A 15,109-nucleotide genomic window follows, 5' to 3' on the forward strand; every position below is an offset into this window, starting at 1 on the left:
ATTATATAACACACAATATCATAATGAAATAATTTATTTATTTTTAATTATATATTTTATTATTAAATCATGTATTTTTTAGGTTTTATTTATTTAAATTGACTACCATAAAAAAGTTAAATAATAATCATTTAACAAACGTTTTCGAACGAATCTAACATTCTCACGAACTACCCGACTCGCGTGAAGAATAAAGATTAAACCGACAAAATTGTAATGGTATCAGTGTTTATATCACGTGTTCTATTTTGTTCGTTAAAATGAACTAACAAACAACATTCAAGGGAATTATTTACGAAACAAGCTTACAACTAAATTGGTAGCATTATACTTGACAAAGTTGATAGCTCGTGGAATAGATTTTAAGTTTTAATTGTTTCCTTCTGTTAAACAAACTTTAAAACGTATGTGGCGAGTGTATTTTGATGTTAATTTAACTATTATGAAATAGCAAAACGGAAAAATGGAGGAGAGAAGTAAAAAAAGATGTAGGAAATCAAAACTAGTGCCGCGGGAATATTTGGACTCAGACGATGAAAATATCGCCCAAATGCAGGTAGGCCACCATTTTGTCAGTTTTATTACGAAATATGCAGTGAATATAAATAATATTAATTGCACTTTTAAAATAAGACCACAATTATAAAGAATCATATTAAAATGTTTACTATAAGAAGCAAACTTTAATGTTTTTATAATTTTATTTTACTTAATGTGGGTAGACTCGAATTACGGATAACCAATAAATGAAAACAAATTCAAATAAACAACATTATTATTGTTTATACTACTATATATACGATATTTTTACTAAATAAATGATTTTTAAATACATTGACAAATATTTATCAATATGGATGCTTGAATTTTTTACAATTATTATTTGCAATTATTAGTAATAAATAAAAAAAAATGATCACACAACTTTATAATTCAGATCTAATATACAATAAACATATCTAGAACATGTTATATACTGTATCATAAAACATAAATCTATTTATTCTCTTGATCTAAGATTCAGATACAATAAAAATCTTCTGTTTTACAAAAAAAAAAAAGCAGTGTGTATTCGGTAATATGCACAAGGGTCATGCACAATTTATTACTTGTGCTATTGACTGCACAGTCTGTAACTGCTAATAACACATTCAGTGTAATCATAGATCATATGTTGGGAATATTACATTTTCTAGATTATTTCTGTCTAGTAATTGTCTTTAAAGTGTTAAAAGTGACACGTTCGATGCTGACCCCTTGAGTTTTGTGCCCTGCCTATTCCTAGCACAAGCTTTAACCTTAATTAGGGGATAAATTATTAATTTTATAATTCCCTAATAAAATAGGTAAATTTTGGCTAATATTGAATAATGTTCTCGATTATAATTATATGCCAAAGAACACCTGTTTAGTATCTCAAGCTGGTTCTTTTCAGAGCCTCGAATAAATATTATTTTGGTCTTGTTTACAAGTTGATGGTGATGAGGGTCATTACAAAATATTACAAACCTGTAAGCTCATTTGGTTCATACCATGTTTCCATCAACTGTTTGCATAAATAAATCCTTAGGATACATAAATGTTAGATTATATCACATTCTCGAAATACTTTTCTGTTTATTTACAATTAACAATTAGGTTGGGTAAAGAATTATCTCCCAGGTAAACTCTATAATGTCTAGGTATTAAATCAATCTTTCCAAGTAATAAGACTCTCCATACTTTGTAATTTATCTGATCTTCTTATATATTTGAAACAAACTCTGTCTTTTTTTTATGGCATTGGTTGGCAGACGAGCATATGGGCCACCTGATGGTAAGTGGTCACTACCGCCCATAGACAAAGGCGCTGTAAGAAATATTAACCATTGCTTACATCACCTATGCGCCACCAACCTTGGGAACTATGATGTTATGTCCCTTGTGCCTGTAATTACACTGGCCCACTCACCCTTCTAACCGGAACAACAATACAGGGTACTGTTATTTGGCGGTACAATATCTGATGAGTGGGTGGTACCTACCCAGACGGGCTTGCACAAAGCCCTACCACCAAGTAAGTCTTGAGTAAGGATGGCTCTATATCTCACTTTGCTGTTGTAATATGTCATAAAATATTTCCTTTGTTTAATTACAGAATGAAATCGAGGAGACAATAGCCAAAATTGACGCCCAATCAATACTAAGGAAACTAGAACCAAATTATTTTTCATCAAAGCCATTGGAATTTTCCATTAAAGTAGAAGTAGAAGAATTCGACGAACCGATAGTAGAAGATAATCAATTATCAGATGATTTAAATATAAAAATTCATTCAATTAGAAGCTTAAGCGACACTACAAGTACGACAAATCGTATCTGCGAGTACAGATTAAACGAAGACCTCATAAGAGATGTATTCGATGTAATAAGTAAGAAAACTACAAGTATTGTCGATAAAATGATTGAAATATACATGAGGAATGATTTCGGCAGACGACAAGCTTATTTAGACGAAAGTAACATAGACAAAAAGTTACAGTTGAATCTGAAGAAGTGGAAAATATGGTACGAAGCGGCACCACGTTTTAGAGATGCCCCTGGTATGTACATCTGTTATGTCTGCGGGATTGGTTGGTGGCACTTATCAGACTTCAGAGAACATGTAAAAAAGCATGACAGCATAAATTATGGTGTAGAATTCTCTTTCCAAGAGTTCAAGATAATAGCGTACAATAAACCTGTTAAACCTAGAAACGTACCGATTGAATCCGATTGTTGGAAGTGTGGTAAAGATGTATCAGTTCATCAGGGAGTTGACTACAAATGTATTGGGTGCCAATTGAAAGTCCATTCGTGTAAAATGTTGAGTTTACACGAAAGCGAGTGTAAGAAATACAAATTCTTGCTCAACAACACCGGTGTTGATACGTCCAAGATGTACCGCTGTCCGTTATGTTCGTTCAAACATTGGGTTAAAGAACAAGTTCGGAAACACCTTAAATCCCGGCACAGTGTAAGATCAGACTTGCCAATATATTGGACGAAAAAAACGTGTCAGAAATGCAATATAAGCTATAACGATCACAGAGTCCACGAATGCAACCAAAGGCCTATGATTTATAGTTGCCAGTTTTGTGGAAAGAATTTTCAGAGTAAATGGGTTCTTAATTTACACTTGTTGAACTCAAAGGATAATGTACTGTGCAGGATATGTGGGAAAAGACTCCGGAGAGGGTGCATGGAGGCAGAACATTTATTAGTTCATTCCCGTAACTATACAATGGTGATTAAGTGTAGCTGCTGTGAGGAGTCGTTATATTATACTGATTATTCCTCGTTGATCGATCACAAGACTAGATTTCACAGCAATGTCGATGAAGAGAAACCTTTCTTTGAGAAGGTAAGGTGTTTTAGTTAAAATTGACTCCAAGCGAGAATGCACCTTCAATTAATGTGACGTCATTGGTCGCGATTTAATAATCTGTGATTTTTTCTATGGTATAAGCTAACATATGTAATATGGCCATGACACTAGGTGGTCACCATCGATCATAGACAGTGGCGGTGTGAGGTATATCAACCATTCTTCAGATATAGAACTTTTTTTTTTTTTAATTGTACTTTTATACATTTGCGTATATGTATAAATGTCTTGAGACTAAGCTCTGCGCTTTGGATGTAACTTCACACGGAACTACTAAACCGACTGCGATGAAGTTTAACAAGAAGCAGTCTCTGATTGGAATAATGACATAGAAGTTTAATGGGATACTCGCTAAAAAAAAACAGCTTATTCTTTTTGGGTTGATTTGTGGTTTTACCACGCTGCTCCTATGTGGGTTGGTTTTATTTCTTTTTTCAAGTCCAGCTGGTTGAGTACCATCCAGTCATATATACTAGAGCTGAACAGCAATACTTGTTATTGTGTGAAGGGTCAGCAGGTGATGAAATCTTAGTTCTCAAGTCAATGGGCGGTGATGACCACGTACCGTCACCTTGTCCATTTGCATATTTTATAAACGAAAAAAAAAGTTAGGCGTCCGGTTGGAACGAAGTTTCGCTTTATATTGTGTATACAGAGACTATGAAATAATAAAATTCTTATTAAAAAACTCGTATGAATTAAAACAATGACAAAAAATAACTTGACAATGAAAGAAGCAGAGACAAACGGAAGGAGAGGGAAGGTCTCCAGGAGGGGGGGGCTGTTTACCTTACGTGACGATTTCTGCCAGTTCACTGTACTATAAGCCGCGTAAAGGAGCTACGTAGTTTAATATATAGTCTATTCTAATGGAATTGGGAAAAAGATAAACAATCCTTATATTTATGTATTTCAAGCGATTTGCCAATAACTCAGCTGTATTGTGCACTACTAAGAGTTTATGATTAACACATCTCTATTTATAATACAACACTATTACACTTAACTACTTATATCCACTTTAATTTTACTTCCGAAATTCCGATAACAGTTTCGTCGACGTTCGAAACGCAATTTTTTTGCAAATCCATAGTGAATACCATAGACTAAACAAGCTCTCGACCAATGATATCGCTTCAATTTCTTGGCGAATTTTTTTCAATTTGATTATTTTCTTGTGATGGTCGGAAAATAGTATATGTGTTTAATTTTCAGGTTATCGTGCCAAAAAAAGTATTGAATAGACAAGATGTCATTGACCTCACCGAAGCGACGGAACCAGGTAATTTGCAGCCTCCACTGCCAAGCTTTGATAGCGCTTGCCAAGGTCTTATAGGTTACCTAGGTACGTCATAAGTACAGTTCATTTACAGTCGTTTTGTACAAGGGGTTAGGAAATGCTCTCGCTGGGTTTCCATGTAAAATCGGAAATGGCGTCGTTTTTGACATTAATTCATTTATTGTGTTGCCAGTTGTTGAAATTGTGGAGAAATTATCAAAGCAACTTTCTCTTTTTGATAATTTGGATTACAACCCCTAACATAAATATTAGTTTTCTTCGATACTAGATTGAATAATTCTTCCATAATTTTTTAAGCAACTAAATGGCATAAAAGGAAATCCCCGACCCTTTTCGATCTGTAGTAGTACTGTAGTATGAAGAAGTTCCCAAGGGAGTAGACTACTATGACAATGTTCAAACTCTCTTCCCTTACTCTTGTAACTCGAAAGGAATGTACGGTGGCCGAAATAGATCAGGAAGGCGCATACTTTAAAAATTGGATTTTGTACAAATACGATTGAAATGAACTGTAGTTTTTATTGTTTTTTTTTTTATTTCCTATTTATAATCTGTTCCAAATGTTTTTTATTCGGTGGTAGGGTAGACAAGCCCCTTTGGGTAGGTACCACTCACGATCACATATTCAGTTACAGGGTAGTGTCTGAAAAACAATAGTATTAAGTTACTTTTAATAATATGCTCTACTGTTATAGTTTCAGTAAATTAGATACAAAGATAATTTCAACTCTATATTTTTGTTTTGCTAACGCTACAGTTTTTCTTATAAGTATTTTTGGAATACTTAGCATACAAGAATTAATGAATGAAATCCTTTTTTTTCTTTTTGTTAAAAGTCATATTTTAGTCTATAAATCGGATTTAGAAAATGGCAACCCAATTAGTATCAGCATTTGGAACGGATCGTATCCTAAATCCTTATCAATATCATATTAAAATTTATGTAACAAACATTTTCTATGCTGACTAACATCTTATCCTACTAATCTGTCTGTCGTAATATTTTTTAAACAAATAGAATATCTTACTTTCTATAAAATCACAAATTTTAATATGATTCTTATATTCAAAGTCCCATTTTTATTTTATTTTTTTATATTGAGCCCAAACAATTTAGTTCGCTACAATCCACCTTCATTTAAGTGGTTATGATTACATTTTTCTCATAAGTAACCTGTAAGTTTCCCACTGCTGAGCTAAGGCCTCCTCTCCCTTTGAGGAGAAGGTTTGGAGCATATTCCACAACGCTGCCCCAATGCGGGTTGGTGGAATGCACATGTGGCAGAATTTCGTTGAAATTAGACACATGCAGGTTTCCTCACGATGTTTTCCTTCACCGCCGAGCACGAGATGAATTATAAACACAAATGAAGCACATGAAAATTCAGTGGTGCTCGCCTGGGTTCGAACCCGAAATCGTCGGTTAAGATGCACGCGCTCGTGCTATAGAAATTACAATAGTCTTCAAAAATCAATTTCCCAATTACGAGTGAACAACTAAAAACAACAATGTCTATTTAATTTCAGATACAATGACAGACAGACAAGTTAATATAGACACAAGTCATGATAACGAAGGTCAGAGAGATTACGTCGACGACGAATTGGGTATCAAAGTTACAGTCATAGACAAATCAACGGTGCAAAGGATTATCGACGAATCCCAAAGAGAAACCAGCGAAGGGAGCAGAGATACCGCAGAAGCAGCCGTCGATACGCAACAAACACTGGAAAACATAGTCGCTGTAACGAAGAATCTTCTACAAAAGACGTATACGAACAAGAAGAAACACAATAAAGACAGTGTTGCCACGTCAATGATGAACCAAGAGATTCAAATAAAGAACGAAATTCTCGATGAATTCGAAGTTCCGGATGTTATGAATGTCGTTAAAGAGGAGATTGATAACGATACGACCGTCAATGAATTCGTTGGATTCGAAACTAGCGTTAAGACTGAGGTAGAGGATGTTGTGATGAAATCTGAAGAGATCTATGATATCAATGACCATTCTGTTAATTATGAGGTGGTACCGGAACCACCTAGACGGACTAGGTGATTATATTTATTGTTAATGGGGAAGTTTGAAAGTGGCACCGGTATCCGAGAAGCTATCTGGAAACCGGCTGTCATGGTATGGGCATGTTATGCGGAGGAATGAGGACCGTGTTGTGAGGAAGGTTTTGAGAGGATGTGGATGGATATAGAGGTAGGAGACGACCCAAGAAACGATGGATGGATTGTGTGACGATATGGTTAGAAATAATGTTACTTGTGAGATGATGTTCGACAGAGAAGTATGGAAGAAGACATGCTGCGCCGACCCCAAGTAAAATTGTGATAAGGGCAGGAGGATGATGATGATGATGTTAATAGGGAACACTGGGGAGTAGGTCGAGTGGTGACGTCACCAGCACCTGTAGACATTGGCCCTAAAAATAGTCACTTTAACCTTGAGAATTATGATATTATTGTTATATTTAATTGATGGTATAGATTGGCAAATGGGCTACCTGTTGGTAAGTGGTCACCGCCGCCCATAGACAATGGCGCTGTAAGAAATATTAACCATTCCTTACATCGCCAATGCGCCAGCAACCTTGGGAGATAAGATGCTACGTACCTTGCGCCTGTAGTTACTGCACACCCTTCAAACTGGAACACAAAAATACTAAGTGTTTTGCGTATATCTGATGAGTGGGCGGTACGTAGACTTAATCATGTGCATGTTTATAGCATGTGTGGTATTGGTTTTAGATTCAGTTTTTGTTATTTGACCTATCGTTATAAGATAAAGGTAATTAAAATATCAAAATTAATATAATTAAAATGTAGAGCTGCCACCGGTCCGGAAAGTAGATTCTACCGAGAACCGGCAAGTCGTTTTTTTTGTCATGAACTTTAAATTTTTTAATACGTTAAATTAAAAATAATTGCATTCTATTGTGCCTTCAGATTAGACTTTTATGTGCGTGCTTGTGCCTGTGTCACCGCTGGTGCATGTCCTCTATTAAATCAGCGTGTAAACCTCGTGGTTTAATTGACGGATCTTAATCCTTTAAATACATAAAACATTAAAAAAAAAAACTTGTTTTTGTTGCCACTACTATAACACAAATTTAAACATTCACAATAAAATAAGATGTGAAGTTGCCCGTTTCGAGCGACTTGACAGTTAACTGTCGGTTTAGCGAGCGACTTCAGCGTCATAACTATGACGTCACCCGTGCGCGCCTTCATAGAAATACATTCTCTTAAGAGCCGAGATGGCCGAGTGGTTAGAACGCGTGCATCTTAACCGATGATTTCGGGTTCAAACCCCGGCAGGCACCACTGAATTTTCATGTGCTTAATTTGTGTTTATAATTCATCTCGTGCTCGGCGGTGAAGGAAAACATCGTGAGGGAACCTGCATGTATCTAATTTCAACGAAATTCTGCCACATGTGTATTCATCATCATATTGAGGCCTTAGCCCAGTAGTGGGAAATTTACAGGCTGCTAATGTAATATTTTCGCAACGCTTTAGTAGAACTTTCCCAGTAAAAAACTAACGAAAACTAATTAAATTCCAGAGGCAAATACAAGAAAAGAAAAAAGGCTCTCGTGAGACTGACACAAGTAAAATATCCGAAAAACGCATCGGACAGATACACGTGCACCAAGTGCAACACGACGTCGCAGACGTTGAGGAAGTACCTGCAGCACTTCAAGAGTCACAACTACGAGGACTCGGTCTGTCCGAAGTGCTTCAAGCCGTTCCCCCTCGCCCAGGCCCTCCTCAGTCACGTGAATGCCCACATCAAGGACAACTACGTCATGATACACGCCATACGCGACAGCAAAGCGGTAACCGACTGCAATTACCAGTGCAGGAAGTGTAAAATGACCATGGGGTCGGGCGACTTCTTCCAGCACTGGGAGACCCACTTGGAAATCCATGACGTCGCTAACCAAGATAATGTTTACTACGTTGATATGGACGAGAAGCCTCTGTTGAAGAATATGCTAGGTGAGTTTGATGCTTTTTTATTTCCGCTGAAATTGCCGAGTTTTTTTGTTAATATTTGCTGGGTAGGCATTTGAATCCACTCCACCTGATGATGGTAAGCGATAGGGGAGTGTCAACGCGAAGACGGCCAGTACAGTCAGGGATAATGTACTGCACTAGTCGGCCCGCAAGGTGCCTCGTTTGTAGGAACTCAGGTTATAAGAGGAGGAACGCGTGAGCTGGTAGGAGACCCACCGAACACTAAATACTGACAGGGGCACCCGTGCTTCCTCATTGTATTAGCTAAGACAGGCAGGCAAAGATTCCCGGCGCGCCGCTCACGTGTGTCCCGTTCCAGCGACGCTGCAGGGGTCGCACGCGGGCGGCCCGCAGCGCACGTGCGCCGTGTGCGCCAAGCGCTTCGAGCGCCGCAACGACTGCAAGCGGCACTACATCGAGCACCTGCTGGGGGACGCGCTCGCCGAGCGCGCGCGCCGCGGCTGCCTCGCGTGCCAGCTGTGCGGGCGCGGCTTCCAGCGGGGGGACGCGTGAGTGCCCGCCCTACCCGCTCTAGCCGCTCCTAGCACGAGCTTTGAGCCTAATCGGAGGGGTGAAATTGTTTCCTGAAAACGGGATTTTGTATCATATCTAAAATAACAACTGAATTTAAGATGAAAAGTCATTAATATTTTATTTGCGATCTGCTACGAAGTATAAGATTTAGCTATTTTATTTTAAAATGTAAGGCAACGTACTGTATCGTTTCAGATACAAGCGCCACATGCGCGACCACGCTTGCCTGCCGGTGTACAAATGTGAAATTTGCGACAAAGCCTTCAGCGACTCGAGCAACTTCTGCAAACACAAGAAAGTGCACAACATGTCGGTGGTCGTATGCGATATCTGCAAGAAGAAGTTCAGTAACAAGAAGTTTCTCATTAAACATATTAAGGTGAGCTCACTCAGACGTCCTAGAGATGTATTTGTGGGGTTGACGAAGGCACGTAATTATTCATTTTACTTTAATAACAGAAAATATTACACTTGAATCTGTAGTAACACCATCGTGCCCCATACCTCCCTCTCGCTTACACTTAAATGATTCCCTCTAATGCGGTCTCTGTCATCGCTGAGCTACTATACACTCACGGCTAACATTACCACGTACACAGATAAATAAAATATCTTATGATTTCAGATGCATCAAGTAGTCGAACCGATCAGCTGCAGCACCTGCAACAAGCTGTTCTACACTCAGTCGAGTTACAATAAACACTTGAAGAGAAATCGTTCCCGGTTCAAGTGTACCGTGTGCGCGTTATACTACAGCTCCCTGAAGGAGAAGTGGGAGCACATGTGGCAGGTGACCTATACAAACCCTGCGGTCGGGGTGTGGGTTGCGAGGCTATCCTCCTTACCCAGGCAATCCCTCAACGCTAACCTCAGCCACCACGTCAATTGTGTCTAATTGGTCCAGTGGTGGCGAGAAATTCGGGTGTTTGTCTCGTCCGGCCCCATAAATGAATGTAGAGATATGTTTGTCTCCGCTCGCCGCTAGATGGCGCTCCACGTCAACGCTATGCCCTGTAACCGATGACGTGATAATTATACTCTATTCCAATGGGATTCGGAAAGAACCAAAACAAACCGCACTTTTCAATATCACGAGTATTTTGTTGATAAGTCCGCTTTATGATTTACTACAAACAGTTCTTGATTAATATAACTTCGCTTTTAATACAACAATATTTGACTTAACTACGTAAATCCACTTAAATTTGACTTTCAAAGTAACGAAAACAGTTTTGCCGACATCCAAAACGCCATTTTTCGATGAACGAACAATTAAAATGGAGGCCTCGCTAAGGATGTTCGCTAAACGAATGGAGAATGAATAAATTTATACAGATAAAAAATATATTATTTTAGTTTTAACATAGTTTAGATTTTTTTTTAAATATATATTAATTTAATTGGTTATAATATGATATAGAAAGTTACATATTGTTCGATAAAAATGTTATTATTTTATATAGTAAGGTATAGACAAAAAAATTAAAAGAATTCATTCATTTTACAGAAATAAAAAATCTTTAAAATTGTGAGAAATTAAAATGAAATTGTGAGTGTGTTTCTATGACTTATCACTGAAAATACTCTTGGTCCATATATTGTATTAAAAGTGAATACTATTAAAATATAATTGAAAAAATCCGTTCACAGGTTCACAACGAAAGGAAATACGAAGCGGACTGTCCGCTGTGTCAGAAGCCGTTCCGGAAGTACTCGGACGTGAAACAACATCTCCGGGAGCAGCACGAGGAGCAATATTACCACTACAGATCTCGATTAAATACCGGCGTTAAATCGGGACGACTCAAGGAATTGCAGTACTTATAAATAATACGATTCCGAAAAACAGCTACTTAAATCTTGCTCTAATTCTGTTTATAGTCCATCTCGTTGCTGAGGAAAATTTCGCGAGGAAACCCCCATGTCGGGTCTGATAAATATGTATCTCATTGGCGGGAGTTAAGATAAATTAACCTTAGATATTCAATGCGATTTGCTAATAGTCAGTTCAAGGTCAAAGTTTGTTTATCTGTAATCCTGCCACTTGAAACGATTGTACATACAGACAATATATACACGAATAATTCGTCGAAGCTTCCAAAATTGTATATAAATAATATTTTTACTTAGATAGAGATAATGTTTAACAATTATTTACATTGAGAATTTGAATTTATACAAATTGAAAATTAATTCTTTACGAATCATGACTTGAATAATGAATTTCTTGGGGGGATAATTAACCGAGTTCTATCAGTGGAGGGGATAAGGGGGGATTTTATTTTTAGTGTATGTATTACTTGCTCTCAGTCACGGGTACATAAGGTATAAGAGTCTATGTACTTGTATGGTCGAAATTCTCGGCTTCTCTCAACAATAATACGCATGTAAACATATAAACCTTCCTCTTGAATCGCTCTGTTCATTGATGTAAAACGCTTTAAAATCCGTTGTGTAGCGTAAAAAGTCTAAACGTACAGACGGGAAGCGGCTTTGTTTTATACTATGTATGGTAGTATCTTTATTCCAGCGTAACTTTTAAATGCCTGAACATATTTTGATGTATGGGCTATCGTTGGATCATAGCGAGTGTTTTGCGTATTATTTTCTACGTCGATCTCTGGCAAGTGATGCGAGTGTGTTAAATACAAAGTTTACGAGTATTGTTCGGATTTAGTGACGAATATTGAACTTCCAATGTCAGCAATTTAGAATCGTGTTCGTTAGGGTTGGGGGGCGGACGATTGTAGGTCCTGGTATATATTTTACGCTTAACTAACGTGAGAATTGTGAATATGAATTGTATATATATATATATATATGTATTGTTATTTTTTAATCTATCATTAAATTAAATCGCGATTTTTTATTTCAAATTATATATTTTCGTTAACCAGTCGTGACAAAATTATGGCTTAAATGAATATCTAAACACGAATCTTGGATTATTTGTATGTCTAAATAGATAGTCGCCCCAGAGTCGGATTTAAACGTCCTGGAGGCCCTAATAATTATATTATGAATTCATTTGAATATTTTAATTTCAATCGGTAAGCTATAATTCATATAAAACAGTTACTAGAACATTATTATAATTTGACAATGTATAGATATTTGCTTAATATTCGGAATCTCTGTTGTGGGGACCCTTCTCATGTGGAGGCCCCAGGGGAGTTGCCCCGGTTGCCCTCCCCTAAATCCGTGTCGCACTACAAGAGAACTACAGTAGACCGCCGATTATCCGAATTATTAACAAAGATTAAACTAAGTAATTTTTGTTTTGTGCCGTTGTAACAAGTCGGAACTTCAAACGAAGTTACAACGGAAAACAAACGGAAGTCATGCTATAGCTACGTAAGGAAAGGATAACATTTCCTATTGGCCCATGGTGGTGACCACTTATTTGTAAGTAACCCATTTCTCAAATGTTTTTTTTTTCAATTATTTGACTAAAATCTTAGTAATATTGATCTAATGAAGTTTTTCATTTAATTACTGATTATCACATAATTTATTAATATTTTAATTTTATCTCGAAACATCAACAATATAATGAACTTTTTACACAATGCTGTGATTAATTTGAAAATATATGTTATACAATTCGAGTAACTCGTTGCTGTGACAAATTCAGTGTTATAAATTAATTGTATTTGCATGTTATGTTAAGAATTATATTTTATTCTATAAAATAAATATTTTTTTAACATTGTGTTGTTTTTTTTTAATGCAAAATTGATCATATTAATTTTCAACCTCTAAGTATCAAAACAATGTTTTTGTATGAACGGTTGCACTTTTATGTACTATAACTATATTGAGTTTAAGTGATAAAAATATTTTTACCAAAATCTTGGCCAATATACTTGTTTTTTATTCCGAGTGTGTAGTTGTTGAAAAAAAAATGATTATAAATAACATTATTTTTCATAAAACGGAATCACCATCACAAATTATCATTGATTCTACCAAAATATTCAATTTTAGTGCAATCATTCGCAATATTGTGATGCAACTAAGTATTTTCATACATTGTTAAAACATCGAATCTAGAGCTCCAAGATTATAAAGACTGTAAAGCTTTCTTTTGTAAAATAAAAACGGTTTCAACATCTATGTTATGGTATCAGATAAGGATACGAAATTATACCGGATTGTGTTGGATAGTTTCAGTAAAGACAAGTCCACAGACATTTTTAACTTTGTCGTTTCATAGATTCAAGTCATTTGTAAAAAATACTTTGGTAAGGAAGGCATATTATTCGATAGAAGATTATATTGATGATATAAAAGCGTGGAGTTAATGCTTGTTGACTTCCAGACAGGAGACATAACATACATATATAATTGTATTTAACTAATATAACTGTATTTTTAGATGTTGGAAAAGAGTAACTACTGAGTTTCTTGCCGGTTCTTCTCGGTAGAATCTACATTCCGAACAGGTAACTTTACTTTAAATAGTTTGATAAATGACGATTCAAAAGTGCTTGTCAAAGCCTACTTGAATAAAGTATAATTTGATTTGATTTAACGTCAGTTTGCGTTTTGTAAATGCTTAAAGTTGAATTTAGGCTTGAACAGGGACGACCCTATATTTGAATCCGGCTCTGATATCTTTATAATATATAATGTTAGAAATATAATTTACCTATAATTTATGGCGATGCCAATCACATTATAAATATCTATATTTAATTAACATTAATATTTAACCACAAAATCTATCAATAACATCCAATGTTAGCCTTGATTTTATCGTCGGAATTTAAGATTCCACGCATATATTTCATTAATATATGCGACCGTATAAATGCAAACTGTTTTAAAAGTTGATAACCTATGAAACGTATCATACATTAATTTTGTAATCAGCAGTGCGATTTTGTAAGAATTCACTTTGTCTCTCACTTGTGAAATGTTGATAATAGACTTATGTTATCTGATCCGTGTGTCATTTTGTAATTATTATAGTCAATCTATACATATAATAAAATTGGAGTGTCTGTTTGTAATATTAAAATAACCGCGTTTTACTAAATGCATATGTATGTATACACGGTACATATACCTAAATAACATTTTTTACAATTTTTGTCTATGTCTGTCTGTTTGTTCTGGCTAATATCTGGAACGGCTGGACTGATTTCGACGGGACTTTCACTGGCAGATAGCTGATGTAATAAGGAGTAACTTAGGCTTATTTTATTTTAGAATTATATGTAAAATAATAATAAAGTCACGCTTTTTTATTAAATTCAAACGCGCACGAAGTCGCGGGCACAGCTGTCACATATAAAATTCCGACATTTCGCACTTCTGTGAATAAATTAAAGTTTCTTGTCACAGAATAGTCCTACTGTTCGTACCTTTTAGTTGCTGAAAAGTCGTTTAGCGACTCGAGTCGTTTAAAATACCAAATAAAATTTTAAATGGTTTCTTTGATTGTGACATCTTATATATAATTTTAATTTACTGTTCATCTTAAGCATTTGTTTTCGTGATTTCTACCGCAAATCTAGTACTGGCGAAATTTGTGCTCTGATGGCTCACTTTAAAACCATTTTGCTAAGAATTGAAATAAATTATATAAATTGTGTTATTAATCCACTCTGTAATCGTGAAATTCAGCATTTAAGATTGATAGGTTAAGCAATCTGTTAACCTTCCCCAATGCTGGACAAAGATCGCCTTTCCTTTTTGAGGTTAAGTATTATTAAAATATTCAGAGCAAGTAGTTGGCTTTTTTACACGGTTACTTACACGCTAACAATTTTAAAATCTAATCATGTTTTGGTATATTTGACTTCTGGGTCGTCTGCTACGTCTGGGTAGGTAC

At 35.9% G+C, this 15,109-nt stretch overlaps 1 protein-coding gene across 1 annotated transcript; it reads left to right on the top strand.

Annotated features, from left to right (window-relative positions):
* The first annotated feature begins 171 nt into the window (after positions 1–171).
* Positions 172–11,356, top strand: LOC113404313 (uncharacterized). Its single transcript, XM_064220068.1, has 9 exons — positions 172–556; positions 2,138–3,382; positions 4,622–4,751; positions 6,234–6,762; positions 8,282–8,718; positions 9,056–9,245; positions 9,466–9,649; positions 9,896–10,060; positions 10,921–11,356. The coding sequence occupies exons 1-9, from the start codon at positions 464–466 to the stop codon at positions 11,095–11,097; spliced, it is 3,150 nt and encodes a 1,049-aa protein (XP_064076138.1). The 5' UTR covers positions 172–463; the 3' UTR covers positions 11,098–11,356.
* Positions 11,357–15,109: the final 3,753 nt, after the last annotated feature.

Source organism: Vanessa tameamea, chromosome 31 (genome assembly GCF_037043105.1).
Source record: "Vanessa tameamea isolate UH-Manoa-2023 chromosome 31, ilVanTame1 primary haplotype, whole genome shotgun sequence".
In the NCBI taxonomy this organism is placed as follows: Eukaryota; Metazoa; Arthropoda; class Insecta; order Lepidoptera; family Nymphalidae; genus Vanessa; species Vanessa tameamea.